The 24,357-nt window shown below is 40.1% G+C and overlaps 1 protein-coding gene and 2 non-coding genes across 3 annotated transcripts in view; all 3 read left to right on the top strand.

The window, feature by feature from the left end:
- Window positions 1-4,072: 4,072 nt before the first annotated feature.
- Window positions 4,073-4,144, top strand: trnap-agg (transfer RNA proline (anticodon AGG)). The gene has a single exon. It is a non-coding gene; the product is annotated as a tRNA-Pro (tRNA).
- Window positions 4,145-6,737: 2,593 nt separating this feature from the next.
- trnar-acg (transfer RNA arginine (anticodon ACG)) lies at window positions 6,738-6,810 on the top strand. Its single transcript has one exon. It is a non-coding gene; the product is annotated as a tRNA-Arg (tRNA).
- Window positions 6,811-7,331: 521 nt separating this feature from the next.
- banp (BTG3 associated nuclear protein) overlaps window positions 7,332-24,357 on the top strand; it is a 38,548-nt gene continuing 21,522 nt past the window's right edge. The window contains exons 1-11 of the mRNA XM_069163095.1: window positions 7,332-7,435; window positions 10,634-10,712; window positions 11,138-11,247; window positions 11,381-11,580; window positions 11,830-11,919; window positions 12,161-12,333; window positions 13,631-13,870; window positions 16,498-16,656; window positions 19,157-19,278; window positions 20,519-20,590; window positions 22,535-22,579. Coding sequence (XP_069019196.1) covers window positions 10,643-10,712; window positions 11,138-11,247; window positions 11,381-11,580; window positions 11,830-11,919; window positions 12,161-12,333; window positions 13,631-13,870; window positions 16,498-16,656; window positions 19,157-19,278; window positions 20,519-20,590; window positions 22,535-22,579 — 1,281 coding nt within the window. The 5' untranslated portion in view covers window positions 7,332-7,435; window positions 10,634-10,642. The remainder of the gene's footprint in view (window positions 7,436-10,633; window positions 10,713-11,137; window positions 11,248-11,380; window positions 11,581-11,829; window positions 11,920-12,160; window positions 12,334-13,630; window positions 13,871-16,497; window positions 16,657-19,156; window positions 19,279-20,518; window positions 20,591-22,534; window positions 22,580-24,357) is intronic.

Below are 24,357 nucleotides of genomic sequence, written 5' to 3'. Positions count from 1 at the left end.
AAGGAGCAGAGAGAGGCGGTGGAGCTCTGCTCGGTGGTAGCAGTGTGCCGAGAGGTGGCAGCCTGCTGGGGAGTTCTCCCGGTATTTTGCTCTTCCTTCATGGCAACAGCAATTCTTCCAGAAGTAAAAGAGCTCAATATACCCCTCGAAGCACTGTTTGTTGTGGGCATGGTCTCGGGAGTCTTCGCTGCCTCCTGTAGGATCCCTGTTCATAGCTGCCACCAGGTAAGCAGCATATCCCAGGGCATTTTCAGCCACCCACTTGAATGTTTGCCTGCGAAACATACCAAACTGGATTTCAAAGAAACCCAGAAGGTGTTTCCTGTTCTTTGGATCCCCATTCTGCTGAATCAAAGCTTTTCTAGCCTTGTCCAGCACTCCCTCCGGGGACAGCGGTGGCATCCACGGCTTCCCTTTGTTATTTTTCCTCACATTTGTTGCTTCAATGGTGTCAGTGAGGTTAAGACTGCCATCAGCACGTCTCCTAAAGTGAGGTTCCATCTGGATGAAAAAATAAATGAAAATGTAAAAAAAGTTTAAAACAGATGAAGTTAAGACAGCACGGGACGATGAAAATTATATCATAATATTATTACTAGTTATATTCAATTATGATCACCTTGAAATGCTACCTTTAGAGAACTACATATCAGCTACCCACAGCAAAACATGTACAATAATCCAACAGTTATCATGTTTCAAACCCCCCTATCTATCTATCTATCTATCTATCTATCTATCTATCTATCTATCTATCTTATTTTATGTATACATATTTGTAATTTTTTTTTCATATTGTGTGCACCTTTTTTTTGTGTTTTTTTCTATGCTGCTGTGACAACTGAATTTCCCCACTATGGTATAAATAAAAGTCTAAATCTAAATCTAATCTAATCTAATCATGACCTGGGTTTTACAGATCACATCCCAGAATCAGAATGAGTCAGAGGTAAATAAACAATAATGTGGGCCATCACAAACAGAACCATTTATGACATATGTAAATACATATCAATCAATATTACACATCAATGTCATGATCGCCAATGTCATTACTAGGCAGGTTAGTTTTTCAGATAATTTAACGTTAATTTAATTAGATATCAACATAAAATTAGTAGAAAGTCCCTCTAAATCACTGGCTATAATGTTGTAACCCTATGGTTATAACCTGACTGGACAGATAGCTAGCTGTCCTTACCACACAAAATCGCGGCTTTTCATTCAAAAAAAAGTTGATGTATATAAGGCGATTTATTTGTACCAGCATTAGTAATAAAGGATTTACTTACTTTTGAAATGTTGGTAAGAAGAGAAGGAATAATCAAGTCGTTTCGTCTTTTCGATAGTTGCCGGCCATCGCAATTTCTCCAGGTACGCCCTCAAATTCATTCGGTGACACTGATTGGTCAATTCTAGGCTGCAGTACGAGCGCTGATTGGCCGCGCACACACACCTGGTTTAACCTGGTTTAAAGGTTTCTGAGACCTGATTGACTGTCACCACCAACAATCACCTCGATTCTCAGGTGGCACGGGAATTGCCAAACCTGGTTGATCAGGTGGGGCTAGTTCAAACCAGGTGTAATTAATCCCGATAAATGCGCATGTCTTCAAAAGACCACGATCACAGATTCACTGATGTGAAATGGAGGAGATGCCTGTCACATGCTTAAATCCCAGTGAGAAACGGCTCTAAATGGAAACACAAGAGGAGGAAAAGGACAATATGTGAAAAAGAACAATGCTGATTTAATTAAGGAGCTCAACAGGTGTGGCAGACAGTAGTGGACTGACTGAGTGCTTAGTATCCTAAAAATAAACATTTACCGGCCACAGATCTTAACTAAAACTGTCATAATTCTACAATTCATTGAGTTATTGATTCAAATTATCCAGTTGTACACATTAATGCCTTAACAGTATGTAGAGAAAGTTAATGTATCTCATATTATTCACCATGAACATTACAAACCTCTCTCTCTCTCCGTGTATGTGTGTGCGCACACAAATACACACACACACATAATCTGTAATTCATTGTGACTGCGATTTGGTAAAATTCCTCCTTACTGTTGCACATACTTCTGTGGGAAGATAATAAAGAAGTAAGTATATCGTTTGGAAGCCAAATATACCTTCTAACGGAGTGACAAATACTGGCTTTGCTCAGATTTCCAGCATCTTCTGCTGCATGAACAGAAATGTCTCACTTGCATTTTTTTTTTAATCCAAATACAGATCATATCACCAAGGGCAGTGATTGTAAAGGGATAATTATTAATACATCATGATTGCCTTCATGACTTCATTTAAAACACCTGGCCAACTTTATTGTCTGTTTCTAATCATCTCAAGAAGTGCAATAAAATATTCATCAGACTTCAAGTTATAAGATAAACAGTCATCATCGTAAACGTAAACTTCTTTTATTATTTATTTTATAGCAAAACTCCCCTTTAACAGGGAATAACTGTAAGAAATTGGTTTCTGATCAGAGTAAACACTGACTGAAAGGCACTACGATTAAGTAAGGGGATTTCTACTGGATGTGTCTGACCATATTTAGGCTCAGTGTGCTCACCCTGTATCTCCGGCTTTCGTTATGCCATTATTGTTTATCAGATAAAAGTGCTGTAAATCGGGTTTGCACTGTCACCCATGAGCCACACAGACACAGGGAACTGTGAGTGTTCAAGATAAATGAGCAGGTTGCACACATAGACTGCACACAAAAAGGTGGCCACTTGAAAAATAACTTTAAATCACTTAAAATCTCTCTGTTTGATTATTTTTGATTGATTGCTCTTTTCTATAATACAATTTGCCCTTTAAACTTGGTTTTCCTCTTTGTTTTGCCTTCACTTCATGTACGTCCAAGACTGCAACCACCACTGATGTACTGACGACAGATTCATCTGTGCTGGGTTTGTCTTTAAATTGAAGTATGGTTGAAATCTGTTTAAATCCTGGACAGCCTCCTCTTTGTCTACCTCACTGAGCTCGGGCTGAGGTAGCTCCCATGTTACTGTTGTAAGGATTCAAATCCCAGGGGGAATGTACTGAGTTGGGAATTGTGCCTTAAAAATACAAAGAGGTTTGAACGAAGTTAAGGTTAAACCTTTATTATTAGGTTTCTGTAGCTCTGTGAGTGAAAGGGATCTTTATGTGATCACTATGACCTCCTGTACTGTCGGTCGCCATAAATAGCCCAGAGACAAAGATATGAGCAACTCGGCCAAAGGGCAAATACTCCTAAATGTGAAGACTGTGCTCACGTGTTCGCACATTAACCAGGTTTCAAGGATGAAGGTGAAACATATTGTTTATCTAGAGGGGAGAACACTTTATAGAGGTTTTTAACATGTGGTTAAAGAGGACCGTACTTGTTATTCTATCTCTCATCAATCGAGTATTTCTTTGCTAAAGACACAAGACAGTCTTTAGAGGCTTTTTTTTTCACGAGAGTTGATCAGCACCACAATTTCTATCACAAACCAAATCTGATATATGTGTGTGGGATATCTGTGGGATTGTCCCATGGTATTGCCATTTTGGAGCGAGGCATTGAAAAACCTTGAAGGGTGGCTCAAACAATCACCACCAGAATACCAACAATTTTGTCTTGCTTGTGCCTCAGGGGCTTATTAAAGCAGAGTTTGGACTGTTAGGTTTTATTGCAGCAGCCCTGCTTACTCTACATAACTGGAAGGGCCAACATAGAGCATACAGAGTGACCTAAACCCAATCAGAGACTGCATGTCTTTCAAAATATGACCGCCAGGGAAAAGAATATCCAAAGGTGCAACATCTAAGAGATTATTTGGATGCTGGGGTGGTTCCTTTTTCTGGCTTTTTTGTTGAGTAAATTTAAGGGACGTCTGTGAGGCAGAACTTTTTAGGGTTCAGTCTCGCACGTAATGCACAACAATGTGAACATTTAATTTACAACACTAGAGGGCACTGTTCGTCTAGATGAAATGTAGAACCCCAAGTCACTACACAACCAAATTGAACACTTCAATTACAGGTCTTGACAGAACAAGATGACAGATATGGACGGTTCTGTGCGTGGCTCGTTGGTCTAGGGGTATGATTCTCGCTTAGGGTGCGAGAGGTCCCGGGTTCAAATCCCGGACGAGCCCTGTTAGTTTTTAAGGGGCTCACACATCTTCAAATATTGTGTTACAATTAACACTTCCATCTCTTTGGACTGGGTTTTCAAAATTTACTCAAACTTTCAGAAATTAGGATCGTGCTTTCACTTAATCTAATAAATTTCTGTCGATAGATAGCCCAAAGTCCTGCACGCTGGTCCTTTAAAAATGATAATCAACGCTTTCCTTAATTTAACATACCTTCTGGTGCTCTCCACAGCTGGTGCAACAACCTTCTTAGAGGCACTGAATTGTCTCTGTTTTAGGGTGGCTTGGTGACGAGGTGGGTAAATTGTCTTCTTCTTATACTCCCCAAAACATCTGCCACAGGGTGATTGATGATCAGGGTCCACTCTTCTCCAGTTAAGGGAAGACAGCGGTGTCTGAGACCAGCCAAAAACTCTGCCAAGTCCAGCACGGCTCCATAACCCTCAATACTGTCAGGTCCAACAGACAATGGAAGATAATTACTATTAATTCTATTGAGAGTGCAGCCAACAACTCACCACTTTTTGCTCCAGCAGAAAGAGCTGGCTTGGATTGAGTGAACAGGGAGCTGTTAGCAGGAGATGTCACTGGTGATGAGGGACCACAGACAGCTGGTTGTCTGACACACAGTGCTGCAAGCACACATCTTGTGGCCTGCCAGTCAGGTAGTTAATCCAGGTCAATTCAAGTCAATCCATGACATAAAGGGGCATCCACCTGTATTGTGTCAGTGTTTCAACCAGCAGAGCTGGCTGGATTGTGTTGGAAACAATGGAGAAGTAAAAAAAACGTGACCCTCACAGAGCTCACTGGCTTGTTCATGTGGACGTAGGTAAATGATGGCAGCTTCAACTATCAATCGGAGCTGGTAGGGAACTTTAAGGGAATGCAAGAGTGGCTCGACCGTGGGCCAGAGCTTTCTGTTTCTCCAGGATCTTCATGACGTGGGAGGTCAGTGCCACCGGTCTGTAGTCCATGGAGCGACTTGGGCACAGCATCTTTGGCACCGGAAACAAGGCAGGACGTCTTCCACAGCGTAGGGGTCCTTTTAGAGACATAGGCGCAGGCATGTGGAAGATATGGTGAAGCACTTGTCAAAGCTGAGTGGGCTCTGGCTTTGGGTCACTGAGTCAGAAGTAAAGCATTATAAGGGAGGAATACATGGTATCACAAATACTATACCCGCCATTCATATTAAAATACTATATATACATACATATCAACCATTACTACATAGTTTATGTCCCAACTGGGAGAAAGACGACTTTTCAAATAATTCAAGTCGTGAATGAGCGCAAGTGGACCTGGACTGGAGCGGGCCACCTTCTGTTTTAAAGTTCTTTTAGTCTGTTAACTTAGCTACTCATTTATGGCAAATTTACTTATGACTTAACAACCTCATGTTATTAATAATCAGGTACGTTTGTCAGATATGTTCATGATAATTTGACTTCGTATCAACAAAATATGAATGGCAAGTTGCAAAATCGCAATCAGAAAGCAAGTTGTAATGTTATAACCTGCTGGGAGGTAGCTACCTAGCCATTGACGTCACTGAACCACAGGCCACAGGTTATTTATCAAAATATATCACCTCCATCTATGAGTGTATATATTTGCCAATGTATTTGTATTGATAGATATAGTTGACTTATTTTAAAAATGTTGCTAAGAGGTGAAGCAATCCTGACGGTCAAATGTATTTTGCTAATAGCTGGCGGCAACCGCATTTTCTGTAGTAGACGGAGACTCGATTGGCTGTCACGACCAAGAATAACCTCGAAGTATGCGCGTAAATCACGAATAATGAATGAGGTTGTAATATCGAATCCCGCTCGTTGCTCCCTCGTTATTTTCACATTATGACTATTGTACAAATTATCACGACATGATCATATGTGATAAGACGATATTCATATCATAATGATATGAATATGATCAATATGATGATATTGTTTCAAAAGTAATATACAATGGTACGTAAAGTTAATACTTGGAACCGTATGTACTTGTACTATACATTAAAATTGTCATACAAATCTGTGACAAATATAATGACTGTTGTTATTTATCTCTACATATTAGTTTAGATACAAATAAATAAATACAAATGAACTACTATAAACTAATACATTAACTAAAACGTACGAAACAATTACAGAATTAAAGGGGAACATGAAAAAAAAGTTTCACGTGAATAAGGTATGGCATTAGTTAACTAAAAAGTAATAAAATAAGAAACGTAATTGGCTGTCATTAACACGAATGGCCTCGGTGGCAGGGAGCCATTGGTAAATTAATACGAAGTTTACATCTTCCATATAGTTTTTAATAAGACTCAATAATAGCCACATGTCGCTGGAGTAAAGACAACAGAGACTTATCAGTACTAACATGAAAGACTTACATAAACCCAGCTTCTTCCAAGCGAGTTTTTCTAATTCTGTAATTGAATCACGTACATGTTTGTTTGTATTCTAACGTTTATCTTAATTTTTGGTTTTAAACCAAAGGGAAAAGGACAAATCACTAAACCCTGCTTCGTATAGAATGAACCTTTAAATAATCACTTTGTATACTTTATCTGCAGCGCGGGCCAGTGGCGCAATGGATAACGCGTCTGACTACGGATCAGAAGATTCTAGGTTCGACTCCTGGCTGGCTCGTTCATTTTTATTTTCAATTTTAGTCTTGTTGGATGAAATACAACATCCCTCGCCCTGTCACACCAGTAACCCTGTAACAGACGTTCACAAATAGTATATGCAAGAACAAGAAAATACTCTCCAAATTTTTAGGACTTCCAACTAAATCTGTTGACAAAAATCTATGCAGGTTACAACTCAACAGATGTTTGAGGGGTTCATGGCTGAATCACCACGTCTAACCCTAAATAATCAAATAACCCTTTAAAGACAGAGTACACGCCAGTAATGAAATCCCCCCCGTAGTTTACACAACGTTGACATATTCTAATTACTCCATAATTTGTACGTGACACGAAACATTTAGCGATGCAAAAAAAAAAAAAAAAATCACTTAATTTTCTCCTGTTATAATAATAAAAACAAAAAATACGCACAGTTGCAGGGTTAACGCTATTGCTTGAGAGTTTTTTTTTTTGTGTGTGCGTGCAGCAGCCCCGCTGCTGTCAAAGCCGGGGCTCCCCTAAATGATACGGGAACCCTTCGCACTCGAGGAGCGCGCGAGGGCAAGGGCTTCAATCTCTCGCGAGGAACGACGCCATTATCGGAATCTCTACAAACAACACGAGAATTCATCATTCACACGGTAATATAACCCAATCTTACACGGTACACGCGTCGTGTGCCAACAGCGGGGGAAAGAAGCCGAATGAAAATCGCATATAATCGCCGTTTCTTCAATATTCACCGATTCCTCCGTAACGTGTCTGCGGCCCTCCTTTTTTTTTTTTTTTTTTTTTTTTTTTTTTTGTTTAGGCCCCGACTAGCATGCTAACTACGACGCTAGCTTGTTCTTTACGCTTTCAGCTTCGCGAAACGCGAATTTGTAGCGCCGGCTAACAAATTAGCCCACAAGCTACGTGTGTTTCCCGTTCGGGCAAGAGTTCGTTCACTTGGAAACCGGGGAAGCTTTTGAAATTGCAAGCGGTAATAACGCAAAAGCTTGGACACGTTACATCATTTATAACCGACAAAAAAAAAAAAAAACAAAAAAAAAAACGTACAAGTTTGATAGTTTCCTTCGTTCACTTTTCTATATTAAATATCGTGACCCCCCCCCCCCCCCCTCCTCCTCCTCATCCTCCCTCTTCCTCCCAGTTAACTAGCCGTAGCTTCAACTAAAGAGGACCGATTTAAACGTAATGAGCAACACTGTGGTGATCGTATCTGCTCGGGATGTAAAGGACTGTAAACAAAGCGTTTGTGTCTTTACTGCACTGCTGTTGTTGTTGTTGTTGTTGTTATATTGCTGGCTACTCTGCCGGAGCTAACTGTTGCTAATGCCACCCTTCAAGCTACAAAACACCCAGCAGTTTTCAGGGTACTTGTCACGACTAATAATGACGTGCTTTTCACTGCAATCGCTTTAAGTAACCTAAGAGATTTTATACTGGTTTTCTCATGAAAGTGAACTCGTAGGAAAAGACTGGTGCATCATGTCACATCACATCTTCCCCCCTGTTCTCGTACACACAGCTGCCACTCAACTCTTCTGTCTCTCTGAGCCATCAATGGAGTTAAAACATTTATTCTTGCATCTTTTCCACAAACGGTACCAAAAGAAACGTCTTAGATTTGGCATCTCTACTCTCTCTAACCATATATGGCCTGAACACAAGTCCAATGTGCAGACAAATGTTACACCAGACATAAAGGTAGATTTCCTGTAGCAGCTGTGCAGTATGCAGTTGGATAGGTTAGTTATAGACCAGACAAAAAGCATTGAAGCATTTACAGCAGGGGTGTCAAACTCATTTTAGTTAAGGGGCCACATACTGCCCACTTTGATCTCAAGTGGGCCAGACCAGTAAAATCATAGCATAATAACGCATACATAACGACAATATTTCTCTTTGTTTAAATCATTGGTGAAGGTTTTTGGATGATAAACCCCTATTTTAAGGTCTTTCTACAATAAACTAGAAACATAAAGACCAAAAACTCAAGACATCAGCCCATTTACGCTGTTTTTGAAGCAATTACTGGATCGATTAAAAAAAAAAAATAACAACGTTTCTACTCATAAACCTCCATTTTCTCATAGAAATGCAATTTATGTCTTTCTGTAATTTTCACACTTAGCAAAGTCATCCGGCGGGCCGAGCTGGACCCCCTGGCGGGCCGGATCAGGGGTGTATGTTTGACACCCCTGATATACAGCATTATACTGATAAAAAGGGAATAAACAAAGCAGGCAAACAAAACACATTGCTACCAGTAACAATAAGAACAGCAGCTAAATCATCTCACTCAGAATAAAGGCTGGGCAATATTTGACATTACAAAAGGTATGCAATGCAAAATTTAAAGTGCATGTAGTTACACAGTCCGGACTAGTAGTGGATGTAAGTATGAAGGGTTTGAGTCAACGTGTGTGGTCTTAAAAGGATATAAAAGTGGAGTCTAACATCTTCGCTACAGAAGGAAACTTCAAATGATATTTTATGGTCAAGTGAATTTCGACTTTTGGCGTCAATGTGGATAAAGTTCCTCCAGAATATCCTGTTTTCTGTTTGGGTCTTCAGTCATCTTAATTGCTTAGTCATGATTTCCATCTTCCATCGTCTTGTTGCTGGTTGTCCTCTTCTTCTTTTTCCGTCGTGAAATTATATATTACTCATAACATATTGATTCATTCATCATTCAGAGATGCAGACCAGGGAAAAGCAAACGGGAGGTACAGATTCTCACTGGAACTGCACTATAAACTACAAAAGTGCCTCATAAATAAACCTTGAAGTGCACACAACAGGAGCTGGCTACAGATGGTTGCTTTTCTGCACTGCAAAGGGTGATGGCTCCTTACTACCAATACACTCACCCTTCAAAGGAATACAACTGTTTATAATATTGTGGGCCTATTACCCGATCATCCTTGTGTACACCTTCAAAGCTTGTTTGCGCCACTACCATCTCAGGAGGCTCAAGGATAGTTTTACATGTCACTCAAAGGGTTTTACTGCTTCTGCAGTTTAAGTGTTTTTCACACTCTACTACACAGACTGTAACAGTGAAAGCAGTGTCTTTGCAGCTGCTGCTTCAGTCCTCTATCATTTTCTTCAGCCACTGCATTGCTCTGTGGTCACATATTGCACTCCAATACACAAGCACTGTTGCCACAGTGTGTGTGTGTGTGTGTGTGTGTGTGTGTGTGTGTGTGTGTGTGTGTGTGTGTGTGTGTGTGTGTGTGTGTAAAAGAGAAGAAAATAGACCTGAAGCCTAAAAAGGTGCCTCAGAGTTGTGGTTATGTGTAAAAAATGTGAGTGAAATCCCACAGACAGCTGCACTGATTAAAATAGAAGTTATCGATTCAGTCAGATGCACTTGCAAGGAGCAGCTGAAACATGCATTGAAATGCATCGTGTGTAGACAGGTTCCTGTAGCCACAGCAGTCTACACACGTTTTTTAAATTGATGTTATCATACGAAGTTAGGTTTTTTTTTCCTACTCAGCTCAGTACCTGTAGATGGCATTGAAGATTTTTTATTTATAAAAAGAAAAAAAAGAAAAAACATCTTTCGATATTATTCCCTGACACAAAGCATTGCTATTTTTGGTCAGAAGTAACATACTTACAATAAACACTTCCCTCAACATCTCTGAACTGCATAACAAAAGAAATTCACAATAGAGTTTGAAATGACTTGATCTGTTTTACTAACAAGTTATACTGTAGGTGCATTATCTCCAGTAGTGCAGAGGCAGCAACAGACATGATGTGTAGATATTGTGCATTCTGGAAACACGTCAGTCAATAAATCTTTTCCTGCTTTCTTCTTTCAGCTGGGAACAATGTCTGAACAAGAGTTGGATGAAATTGTGCAAATAACAGTGGAGGATTTTAACCAAGACGACCACACGGGTAAGATTTTTGTGCAGAAATATGACAATATATTGCATTATTTTTCTATATATACTAATCAGTGTACAGTGAATTGCCTGATTGTGATGTTCGCTTCTCTTTTTGATCAGTCAAGGTTAGGCTCTCTATTAGCCAAGTGCAGCACTATCAAAACACAGACAATTATTCAGTAAGCAAATTCACAAAGTTTCATGTAACTGAAGTTTTAATTCTACCTTACTTTACTTACTTTAAGTGTGTGCACTGTAGCTTTATAATTCAAAAATACGTATATTAAACACTGTTAATGGGATTAAGACCTGACAGGCATTCAGTGCTCTTGCCTTGGTTTGGAGCAGGAGCACATCTTTAATCTGGACACCACAAACTGATAGAAGGCTGTTGTGTGTTGTTTTGAATGGGTCTCTATATTTGATTTATACCAGACATGCTGGACAATCATGAAGATGATGAAGAAAGGCCTCAGAAGAAAAAGAGGAAATTAAGCAACAGCCAGGAGGGTAACAACAGCAATCAAGACATATCTTTTATTAAGGTATAGTCTCTTTATGATTGTCTCTGTCCAAAGCCCATATATTTTGTTTGTATACATTTATAATGAGTGAATAGATTTTATTGTCTTTTTAATTTGGTGGAAAATGACGTTGTCTTATTATTTGTGTTTCTAGAACCTGTTGGTTTCGTTCACTGGCTCAATCAGCCAGCGACTGGAGGGAATCGAATTAAAGCTACAGTCTCTGGATGCCACATGTAAAGCTCTTGGACGCAAACTGGACAGCATGATGCCCTGTGCCAAGAGTCCCATCCAGGTTCCTATGGTTGCCGGGTCACCTCAGGGGGCCACTCAAACTTGGAACAAAGTGCGATGGTAAGCTCCAAATGATCGTCCATTATTTTCCACCAGTCAAACAGATTAAAAGGACTATGTAGATGCAGTCTTTTAATATGCAGATAGACTGTCCTTTTAGTCTTTTTTTACAAAGCTCTGTTGTGAATATAGGTCCAAGCAGAACCGCAATACTTATTTTTGACTGTACTGTGTAAAGCCTGCATAAATGGGAACAAGTTTTTAGTTTTTATCCGGTAGTTACTAATGTGTTTTGAACTTTTCTTTTAGCGTTGTCCCACAAACTAATGTGATAGTGAGCAGTGAACAGCCAAAGGGCCCAAGCCAGGAAGACACTCCACTGGAGAACCTGCTCAGCAAGTAAGTAGCTACCATTCACTCTACACTGACCAACAGTTTACCGTATGTCACAAATCTATCCTTACAAAGTGCCTCATAAACAATGTGGGGAAACACTGTATATCGAATGTACCTTAATCAGTGCCTTACACCAGTTTTCAGTCCAGGCGATATTATGAGTATGAGTGTATGAAACTTGTTTTCCTCATGCAAGATGACCAATCTCAGAGTCTGTCAATGCATTATTTGTGTTTCCTTGCAGCACGGTGACCAGGAGGCGACAGAACACAATCCTGGTAAAGGTGCCGGGCCCCGAAGAGAGTCAGGAGGAGCAGGAGAGCGGCTCAGAGGCCAGTGATTCTGTTTCCAATGGTGGCCAGTCAAGCAACGCACAAAATGGCCAAAATGTCACACTCATCACACTCAATTCAGAAGGTATGACATCACACTGTTACTATAGACACAGAAACACACCCATGAAGGTTTTTCCTCTTGTTCCTGTTTAAGTGGATAAGAATGAACATACTTGCTATGTTGAAGAAAAGGTTGATTGTTCCTCACATGTGTACACACATTATTACACTTGACAGTATTACTTGGAAACCAAGCAACAGCAGCTTTCACAAATTTTAAGTACCATCGCTGATTGAGAACCTGTAAGAAAAGCTACCGCTTTACTGGTTTCAGAATCATTTTAGTTTTTCTCTCGTAAGTTAAATGATTACAGACCTTTAGCCTGACTATCTCCAGTAAAACGAGAGAAACACAACATTTAACTTGCTCCCTAATATCAACGAATCTCCCGTTGCTTCTATTGAAATGTCTTCCAATTGATCTTTGACTTCTCAGCACCTCCAGTGTAACACCGGTCTTCTCACTAATAGCAAAACAGTGATGAACATGAAGTACAGCATACAGCAAGGCCATCTGTGTCAACTCTCTAATGCAAAATGCAGTCATCACGGATTACTACCTAGTATTTTGTTTAAACCTTCAAAATAATTGCTTTTGATTATTTTGTCAAGATTGCACTTATTTAATGTGTCTTTTTTAGCTGAGTACTCTATTGAATGAAAAGCAGACTATGCTGATGTGTCGTGTTGATGTTCCTTTGTTTGTGCCATAAACTGCAAATGATACATGCTTTTGTTGTTCATTCATGTTTTTCATAGTTTTACTCAGTGGTTCTGGCTGTGCCCAAAAGAGAACAGCTCATTTTTAACTGTGCAAATGTAAATTAAGTCCACATTGCTTTTCTATTTGCTGTGATTGTTTGTTGGGTATTTTTAGTGGATGGGAAATTCTTGGTTATCTTCAAAGGCAAACTATTATTCATTTATTTTCAGCTCTGGGTTACCATGATAAATCTGTGTTAGTCAGCAGTAGCTAGATGATACCACGTGTCTCATTCTTTGTTTACTTGGTACACTTAACAGCTAACATACGCTGTGAGCAAACAGCCAAACCACATGCTCTGCTTTTTCATACATTTATAACAGTTTAGCCAGTGGTTACGCACTTCTTTTTTACCGCCACATGGGTGTGCTGTTGTATTAAATGAATTAACGCTGTGTCTCTGTGTCAGTGTTATGCTTGTCAAGCTGTGAGTCCAAAACCTTCTATGTTTTCAGTGAAGGAAGACTTTCAATTTACATGCTGCCTCACATGTTATTAACAGGCTACAGATGTGCTCAAAGTGAAGTGAGTCAACTCTTCCTCCTCTGTTCTCCAGATGATTATCCAGGCGGCACCTGGCTGGGAGACGAGAACAACCCAGAGATGCGAGTTCGTTGTCCCGTGTCCCCGGCCGACATGCTTCACATCAGCACAAACTGCCGCACAGCAGAGAAAATGGCGCTGACGCTGTTGGACTATCTGTTCCATCGGGAGGTCCAGGCCATGTCAAACCTTTCTGGGCAGGGAAAACATGGAAAGAAGCAGCTGGACCCGCTCATGATCTATGGCGTTCGCTGTGAGTCCTAAAACCATAACTGTCTACTATCGACAAGTGCATCAAAGTCGTGACATTTGCCTCACTTTGTTTTTGACAAAAGTGGATATGGTAAACATTTTTCCATGACAAGCTATTCACACTCCCTCAAGCTTCAGAAGTCCAGAAAAAGTGTGCATAAAAGCTGAACCAAATGTCCTTAGCAAGGCTTTTGAAGCAGTTTGAACTTGCCCATTTGAGATGACCTGGTGAGTAAATTGACTTACAAAGCAGTGCAAAAACTGTGTCTGGTAATCACTGTTTACCTCATAATTATTACATGGTTCCTGCAGAGTTGTAATTATTCTAATAACTTTCACTCTACCGTGGTTTAAAGCCTCGTCCCCTTATAGAAATAAATTAACTCTCCGAGACCTTCCCACATTTCATCCCCCCACCATTACAAGGCAGCATTGAATAGAAGACAGAAATAGACTGCAGTCTCTATTCCCAAGGCGAGCTACAACAACATGCATCCATCATTGCACACACGCATTAATGTGCAACACATTTTGTAACATACCAGACTCTAAATGACAAGCACATGTCTAGTAGAAAGATCTTAATGGAGTCACTCTCAATTCACAGAAGTCTTTGATTCCTGATTGAGCAAAGTGAGGGTCATGATGGTAGACAGATGGATATTTATGAAACTCCCATGACCATATACTATATTTATATGGTTCAAATTGTATTGTTAATAGGGGCTTTGTTATGGCTGCCACCTGTCCTACAGAGTTCAGTTTGTGCCCCCTGGAGGAGGTTTTGGTAAATAGCATACATGGGCACAAAGCGGGATTACTGCGGGTTCAATGGTGGGACAGTCAGTAATCCCTTCCTCCCACACCTTCTCAACCTTGAATAGGGGATGTCTGCGATGACCATTTACTGCTTGTTGCCATAGAAACGATCCGACACTTACACCCACTTTGTGCCGTGATTTGCCAGCTGTGCAGAGATGAGAGAGAAGTCAAGCATACTTCTCTTTCTAGCTGTCTCTTTTTTTCTTTTGTTACACAACCGTCTGTGGCACTTGCAAGGTGAACAACTAAGTGGAACACTATGAATGTCTGCTTGGAGAGATTGTGTGGAAATGCATGCCATTTTTAAACAATATCCCCTCTATGCTCTCAATACCATGGCTTTTCCCTGCCTTTTAGTGGGGCCATATGGACTATAACAACAAGTGTTTATGCACTTGGATACCTATATTTACTCTCTGCAGTGGTGGCTGTGTAGTTACATGCAGATTTGGTCTGACAGAGGTATGTAGAGGCTGGAGCAGCGCCAGGTGACTTTTGGGTGACTCATTCTGTAGGTCTAAAAAAAAAAAAAAGGGGAAAAGGAATGAGGGAGCACCTGCCTTGCCTGCCTGTACAGGACCCATCAGATGCGAAGGGGCTGCCGTATGCCGTCATCCCACCATCCGCAGAAGTTTTATTTTCTGTCCTGAGGTTATGACCGCGTTGTTAACCTGTGTAGAAATGAGCTGTCAAGTGCCTTACGCCCTTTAAACAGTCTATAAGGCTGGAGTAGACAGACACTAAATACAGCTGCATCCAGTCTCACCTGCACATATCTCCACTGAGGGTGTGGGAGAGGGACAGTCGCAGACATGTGCTAACTTGTCAAAAGGTGCGGAGGAGTAGGACACAGAATCCGGACAGTTGCTTCTTTCAGTTTTCATAAATGTTGGCACTGGTTACAGATGAAGTGGCTCCATTGCAAATACTCCTAAGGCCTTGTTTACACCGTAGGTTAAAATGTGTCTTGGTTGATCTAATTACAAGTGGACAACTCTAAGTACGTCAGTTCATACCTGGCACTAGAATGTATCTCCACTTGTGTTTTAAGTGACCGCTTGTCATCATTTTACAATTTTTCCACTCTATATGCAAATAAACACATGCGTAGTTACCATTTGCAAAGATCAAATGAGTTGTTGTTTTTTTTTTATCAGTGGGAGGCAGCAATGCACTTCCCATGTCTAACCTGCCAGAAATGAAAAATGCTGAATGTGTTTCTGTATGGACTTGTGCACAAGATAGCCACTGAACATGCTTTTTTAATGCCGGGTGTAAACAGGGCCTTAGACAGCTTAATAATGTCCAGCCTATATCTCTTGCAGTGCAGACAAAGTTGGTATTAAATCTTATTATTTTTGCATCCTACAATTATGATTTTGAAGTATTATTAGCCTACTAATAAATCTACACACAGATTTTTACCTTTGTACAACCTTCAAATTTCATTATAAAATATTATTTTACTAGTTAGTGAATTTTCCTGTTGGCTGTGTATTGTATTCCTGGCGATGATACCGTAGGTTGTGAGTGGGAAGGTTTCAATGGATTCAAATTGGGGCGAAGTCATGTGAAAAATGCTGAAAGTGTCCAGTGCCTCACCAAAGCTCAAATCAGACTATTTATTTTTGTGCAATACTTTCACCGGAAGGAGGCAAATGAAAGAAGGGAGCATTTCTGGGACAAAAGGACGAATCAGAAACACTGACTCGTGACATTAATTTAGGGATATAATATGACCAAGCTAACAGTATTCGATCATTTGTACTGTTTGTAATGACCATTGACCTCTGCATGTCCCCACAGGCCACTTGTTTCACAAATTTGGCATCACTGAATCCGACTGGTACCGGATCAAGCAAAGCATTGACTCCAAGTGTCGCACTGCCTGGAGACGTAAACAGCGCGGCCAGAGTCTGGCTGTCAAGAGCTTCTCCAAACGCACACCTCGCGGTTCAGTCACAGGTAAAGTACGAATTATCGTCAGGGGGCTCATCAAATGTACGATGTTTCACAAACATGGCATATGGCATTTACAATGTTGTTGGTTTGAAAAGTTGCATATTTGTAAAAAAGATAGTTTTAAAATCTAAGACATCTCAGCTTTTTTCTCTTCAGAAAATCTTTTATGTTTTACATTTGGACCAGGATATTTACTGAGTATCTCATATCACTTGATAATAATTTAACAGAGGACAAGTGAGCACGAGCAAGAAGCACTGCAAAGAATAAACTGATATGACAAAGAATCATACAGACTGGTATGTGATGGTAAATGCTTGATCACTTTTGTAAATCAAATCAAAGTTGACCTATTAAGCTGAAGTAAATGTTAGTATTTGATACATTGTTGGAATCCTTTGACACTGTTTTAAATTGTCTGGGAGTGAGAACATGAACATTAATCTCTATGGTCTGTGAAAACTAATAGCTACTCTCCTGTCTCCATATGTCTTCATCAGCTGATAAACGTTACCACAGTTCTGCAGTTGTTTTCTAATCAAACACAGAATTAGACATTAGTTGACTCATCGTTATGAAACTCCATCTTCTTGTTCTCTCAGAAAACTATAATCTGATTTGTTTATCTTTGAGCTCGTGCTAAACCAATGTAGAAATGGTCTATGATATATTTTCCTCCTGAAACTTTGAGGAAGTTGCAGTAAAGTTGTGTCAGCCCTTTAATGTTATTTTCATAATAGTCAAAGCTTTCTTTTTAAAACTTCTTCTCACTCATTAAAAATTCCAAAACCTATCAATGTGCAAATATATTTCAATTCTAAAGTTTAACTGCCTGCCTTCAAGTTTCCACCTCATATTTTATAGAAGTTGAATATCGGACCAAGGTCAGGTCCAAATATTTGCGATGTCACAAATCCTGCTCAAAGATCCGCCCTTTAAAATTTTCAGCAGATTAATGTGAAAACAGCCTTCTAGTGTTGTACTCTACAAAGGCATCACTGTGTACAGAGAAACTCAAACATTCAACTGTAGGAACAGCAAAAAAAACACAGGCATTTCTGTAACATTTGATTTTTTTAGTCCATTTAGAGGCTTTTCATTAGTTACACATGGGCAAATATGTTTGGTGCCAATTCTTGTTTGGTAGATTTTCGTATAGTGTATGGGCTATCAAGCTCTATAGATTGGCTGCTTTGCACCAAAAGGCAAATTAAATAAAGTCTCCCTTTTCTCTTTTAACTCGTATTATTTTTATGCAATAACATTACTGTACCACTCGGCAACAAACACAGTCACACACAGTGAACTCAGACGGCGCTTATTTCAACAGCTACATAAATGCTATTTCAAGACCTAGATCCAAATGCAGATACAGCGTGTATTGCTGCAGATGGTTGTAATCTGCACACAATGCCTGCTGTCCTCCACTCCCTGTGAGCCGTCACCTCTCACCTCTGACCAGGGAAGAGTAAGACTGCAGGGGAAACCCAAATATCCTGTGAGCATACGATAGAGATGGATTGTCAGGCCCTGCCTTTTCAGGCCACACACACCCCTGAGTATACAACACAAGTACAAGTTCCAATGGTGCGTTCACCAACACATAGCAAACAGCCGCTCTGTCCTCAGTCAGATCACATGCTAATGGACAGGAAAGAGGCAATTCTTCTGCTTTTAAGGCGATTATTTATTTGTGAACCAGCACCTGGAGTTCAAACTGTAACTTTTGCTTCCACAAGCCACCCGGCACTTCCTTCCTCATCTGTCAAAGTACTGAGAATTATTTATATAAAACAGTGGATAGCCCTGATGACGAAAGATGGGAGACAGCCTCACTTTTCAAAGCAGTGTATCGCTAACAGAACTCCTGCGAGCTTCATGTGTAATGTAAATTAAAAACTACATTCTGTGTTTTCATGCCTAAAAATAATAGCCAGACTGTCTTTTCTGCCTTACTCCTAAATAGTTTTTTGTTGTTGTTGTTTTTTTTGGCCACACTCTTTGACATCTTACAAGGAAGGTTGTGATTTTGTTTATTTTGTGGCCTGTTGTGTAGACTCCACTTTCACTGAGAGTGCTGCTGTCTTTGCTATTTTGGTGTATTGACACCTTGGGGTTAGTGTGAATTTGCTTGGGGTGATGAAAGGTCCACGTGAGGGTTTCAGACTGCTGTTGTAAGAGCGGATTTTTAGACTGAACCCTGAACTTTGTGTTTGGCTGTTAAACCACGAGTGTGTTTGTATGGCTATCTGGAGAGTCCTCGTTGTGTATTTCGGCGTTTGATGAAGTATAAACAATGCATCATCCAGCAGATGGCCTGGGAGTCAGCCAAGTTTTGTTGGAAGAGTTTACCTAGTTCCCTTACTTGATGATCATGTTTGTGTTTTTGTCTGCGTTTAGAGACCTCATTCTTTAGTCTTATGTGTGCTGCAATCAGTTATGTTGTATTTCCGACCTGCTTGAACTGTTGACTAATGACCATACTGCTTGTCGTCCTATCCAGAAGAGGGCATCACTGAAGAAACAGCCCACATTGAGACTGCCACCCCGCAGACATTGCACTACACGCTGGCCAATCAGCAGGTCCAGTTCCATCGGATTGGTGAAGATGGACAAGTTCAGGTGGTAAGTGAAAGTGTAGTTTATTTAGTGACATTTATCATCACTGCTGTCACCGCTCATAGAGGAAGGTTTGTAGTGCACTGGAGCCGATCACACCACCCACTTCACTGACACATGCAGCATTCTGGAGAAATGAAGTGCAACTTATGTCAATGAAGGTGTGTCTCGTGCTCAGTGATGGGATAGTCATGTGCAGATGCTAAATTCTGAGGTCACATTCAGGCCCACTACAGTGCTATGGGTGGGCTGATAAAGAGGAAGTGACCTAAAATCACACAGAATAGCTTATTTAAGGCCTGTTTAAAGAAATATATTGCCGTTTTGAAGCTACACTGTATTTGTGGAATTGAAGGTGTTAGTTAATGGTTTCAATTCAAACAGCTACTGACAGATACACAAAAGTTGTGGGAAATTGAGGGAACTAAATTAGATTTTCTTTTCCTGTTGTTACAAGTACAAATGCGTCTGTATTGCAAAGCCGCCGTTACCCACTAATAAAAAACTTAATATAATTTAAACGCATGGCTTGATTGTACAATGTGAACAACAGAGAAGTTATTTACACTGTGCCCTGCCTGCATGTAATGACAGTGCTACAAAGTCATCTCATAATTTATGGTGTTGAATATTTCGACTGTCAGTAGGTTGCTACATGATGCATGGGTTTGGCAGCACTGATGATTGGTGATTTGCCTGTGAATTGAACGAATAGCGGGGGGACAGGCAGGAAGAGAACTGTGAGAGAAGGTGGGAGGGGATGGTTCTTGGGAGCTCACTGAGCAGTTATTACCCTCTTGATACGCACACGCCCGAGTATTAAAGGGTGCAGCTGAGACTAAGATTCATGAGCACGGCTAATACGGCAAAGAAATGAAGTGTAATTACCTACTAATAGTGGTTCAGTGATTGCAACCATCATTCCATAATCGCTAAACGATATCTATCATCGGCAGATTACATGTACCACTCGAGGGGAGCTTAATTGTTTTAAATCACGTTCTGTGCATTGCAGCTTAAAACAAAGCTGAACTGAGCTCAAAGGTTAGAGTCTTTCTAAGTATAAATCCAAAGAGGGATTTTTTTGTATATATTTTTTTTGATATATATAAAAGCCTCTAACCACGATGTATAATTGTATAATAATTACATGTAAATTTAACAAACATGCCTTTTCCAGTTTCTTGACCATATTTGTGTTGCTGTTCCAGCTTCAGCTGTCACTCATTCTTCATGTGTGTGTTAGATTCCACAGGGACAGTTGCACATCGCCCAGGTGCCACAAGGGGAGGAGGTGCAGATCACTCAGGACAGTGAGGCAAGTTTGTGTGCTCCAAAAAACATCTTGCTCGAATAGACTCTCATTCAAAAAGCATCAACTTCTCTTATGAAATACTAAGCCATTAACCCACAACAACTGCAAACAAAGGGGATCCTGAAGATGTAGGTTTACATCTATTAAAGGAACAGTGTGTAGGAGTTTATTGTCATCTAGCATTGATTTTGTAGATTGCAGCCAAACTAGAGCAGCCACCTTCCCCTTCCAGGCGTGTAAGGAAATCTACGGTGTCCACAAAACTTGCAAAACACATGAAAGGCCCTCCTCTCATTAATTCCACAGACTGGACCTTTAAATACTCTACAATTAAGCTGAAGTAAAGAGACAAGTCTCTTACTATTTATTTAGGCCCATAGAGGTACTTATTACAAAGGCCAGTACATAATTTGGATGCTGAATATTCTACAATGCTACAGTATCCTGGAATAAGGCACGAGTGTGTGAAAAGAGATTTATTTATCTCTACCCATTTCCCAGTGATCATTCAAATTTGTGATTCCACAACTAACAACTTACAGATTGTAAGCTGCTCTCCTTCTAACTGACAGAAATTAGTCATTTAACAGAGCTTTTCATCTGTCAAAAAGGTTTGGTAGACTTGGTTTTACATTTATGTACCCTCTGTATTTTTCTGTTTGGCCAGGTAAACAGCAGTGTTAGTAAAGTACCCCAGCAATACCTGAATGACAACATTTAAGACATTCGTGAATTCTAGCCAAATCAAAGTGTTTAAGGAGACCATCTAAATGTTTATATATCGGCTGAAATATACACAAGGGTATGACTTTTATTTCCACATAATAACCAGGTGTCCAGACATCTCTGCACGCACTCATAGCCTGCCAGTTGAAATCAGAATCCAACTCCACACCACACCGAATGCTAAAGAGGAATTTCCGCATCAGCAGCATTCTTAATGATTTTTCAAGGATGTGGGAGAGAGATTTATTTCAAGGCGCCAGTCTGTATACACACATACATATAATCACATACTGTGCATGATACATGCCACACATGCACGACAGCTTAACATTTGTGCAAAAGCAATTGACACCTTAACTGAGTGTTTTTCTCATTTCCTACTCAGTTCTAGTGCTAAAGGACACTCACAGGAAGAAATGTACAATTGAGTGAGAGAGACAGAGTAAATTGGAGGCAGAAAAGCTCTAAAGTCTTTCCTGCTCTTTGTGGCTGAGCCCAGATTTTTTTTTTCTCTCTTCTCTCCATATTCCATGATATTGTTTGTTTTTTGGAGTTCAAAGCTTAGCAACAAAGTCCCACTTCTCCCAACTGCCACTCACAGAATATGTTTTCATTAGGAACGGGCCCCTTTCATCAAAGACATTGGTTTAAGCATGCTTGAAAAGGAAATGAGCTATTTGAAAGACTACACTGCTCCCTGGCCATGTGGCAGCTCAGACAGTATTGCATATATACATGAAATACAATTAGCAAGAGAAAATACAGCTGTCACTTGTGGTTGTTTCAATATAGCTTGTATAATGTCCTCTTTCAAATGGTCTTGATAATATCACTTTGGGTGCTCCCAGGTTTTATGATGGTGATTCCATGTTGACAAGACTGTGATGAGCTTTTATTTGTTCAAATGGGTTTATATTTTTGTTCAGTTTCTGGGCAAGCAGGGGTTGGCAAAAACAAACAGTTCTGACACTTAGATATTGACACCGTCATGCTGCATATTGTTGATTATGAGAGATCAGTTTCACTCTGTATAATAATCTAAATAACCTTGTGACAAGGTCTTAGTTGTCTTAACCTGCCACACAGGTTAAGGTGGATAGGAGGACAAAAAAGTAGGAAAGACGTGTCTTTTTTATGGTTTTGTGTTTGCCTGTTAAAATAGCTAAATGAATGTGTATGATACATCAGGGTTTTTACTGACATATCATTTCTCAATTTCAGGGGAACCTTCAGATTCACCAGGTGCATGTTGGTCAAGATGGACAGGTAAGAGCACATTTACAGTAAACTAAAAATAACTATTGCATGCTTCGGATGATAGGGATTGGCATTTCAAGCAAAAATACAATTCAGAAATTGCTCTGAACTAATTGACTTTGTTGGAGCTTTACTCGAATGACTGTGTATAGTTTTGGTTGACTGATGATCTGCTAGCTTTACCTGGCAGAATTTGAACTGCACCTCACTTTCATTTATGTTTTAAAGGAGTTCCACACAGAAATTTTTCACCACTGTAGTTGTTATATAAAGCCCTGGAGTCTGGTAGAAAAGTGTTCTTCTTCTCCTTTTGTTGTTTAATGGCAACTGACAGACAGCTTTGAGGTTTATTACCGCTAGGAGTAAGACATTACAAGCAGGCGCAGTTAAAATAACAGGGAGAATTAAATATCCAGCGGGTCGGGGCCCCCCGACGCCTCCCCGACGTGCAGCATGCGATGGACCGTATATCCCCGCTTGTAGTTTACATTTTTTTCTGGTTTCCTGTTGCCAGCACGGGGCGCTATGACTACGAGCGAATATTACCATACAGTACATACGTACATAAATGTGACAGCAACTTATAGTTTCATGGCGAGATGCTCAAAATGGCCGCCACGCCACGGGCACACCGTTCGACGAAAATGAATTCTTTTGATATCTTTTCATCTCCCAGGTGTTAATATAGGACAGAAAAAATTTCAGCTTGGTACGTCAAAGTCTGTAGGAAGAGTTCATTAAAATACAAGTCGTGCGAATAGCCAAAAATGCTGACTAAATTCAAAATGGCATACTTCCTGTTAAGTTGAGGTCATGATACCAAGAGACTTTTTTTGTACATCTCTGTCTTTGTCCAAAACATTTGGTGCATGTAGTTGAAACTAGGTGCCGGATCTACAGTTTAGGGGGCGCTAGCGAGCCGTTTGGCCACGCCCACTTGCGAAACCACTAAAATATGTAAATCTTCGCCAGGAATGACACGTGTGCCAACTTTCATGAGTTTTTGAGTGTGTTAAAGCCGCCTAATAGGCAATTCATTTATCAGAAAAGTAAGGAACGAGAATAATAATTCCTTGGATAACAATAGGGCTTTCACACCATCGGTGCTCGGGCCCTAATAAGGAAGGACGATAGTCACATATAATAGATTTCTTATCTTTTAAGGACTATTTGAATATTCGAAAATCATGACACATCACTAGTGGATAATAAGACAGATATTAGCATCATTTGATACTATATTAATTGCTGGTTTGTTATAAACAAAGTTTGTAATGCACCATTTGTATTGCTTGTAAATATCAAAGCTGCAAGCTTTGAAAAGAGAAGTAATATGATGGGGCATTTAGTGATGAATGTTGAGGAGGTGGTTCGTTTTTGGTACATCACCTTATCAATATATATTGTAAATGTAATCATTAGACCCGGTAATATAAATTTATCAGACTGGTGAAGTTTGTCTTCTTTTATGCTGTCAATTGGACAAGTTCTTTTTTTTTTTTTTTTTTTGGCCATCTTTGTGTTTCATCACACTTTTCCATTCAGTTGGATATCATAACGATATATTAATTAAAAACAACCACAAAGCCTTAGCAACACAAACACACACCCATGCACAGACTTGGATGTTTTTCGTGTCCTCGAGGGTCCGTGTCTTTGTTCGCCCCACCCCCCTCCATCTCCATCTTTGGAGTGAGGGCCCTTCCTGTTTCTCTCTTCTTTCCCTTGAGATCCATGTGAGTCTTGATCAAAGCAGAGTCGGCCTGTGTATGACCATTGCAGGCCAC

This window comes from Embiotoca jacksoni, unplaced genomic scaffold (genome assembly GCF_022577435.1).
Source record: "Embiotoca jacksoni isolate LCO1_2020_lvr unplaced genomic scaffold, fEmbJac1.0.p SCAF_3, whole genome shotgun sequence".
Classification (NCBI taxonomy): domain Eukaryota; kingdom Metazoa; phylum Chordata; class Actinopteri; family Embiotocidae; genus Embiotoca; species Embiotoca jacksoni.
The sequence above is the reverse complement of the archived record's forward strand: the minus strand, read 5'-3'. Positions and strand labels throughout refer to the sequence as shown.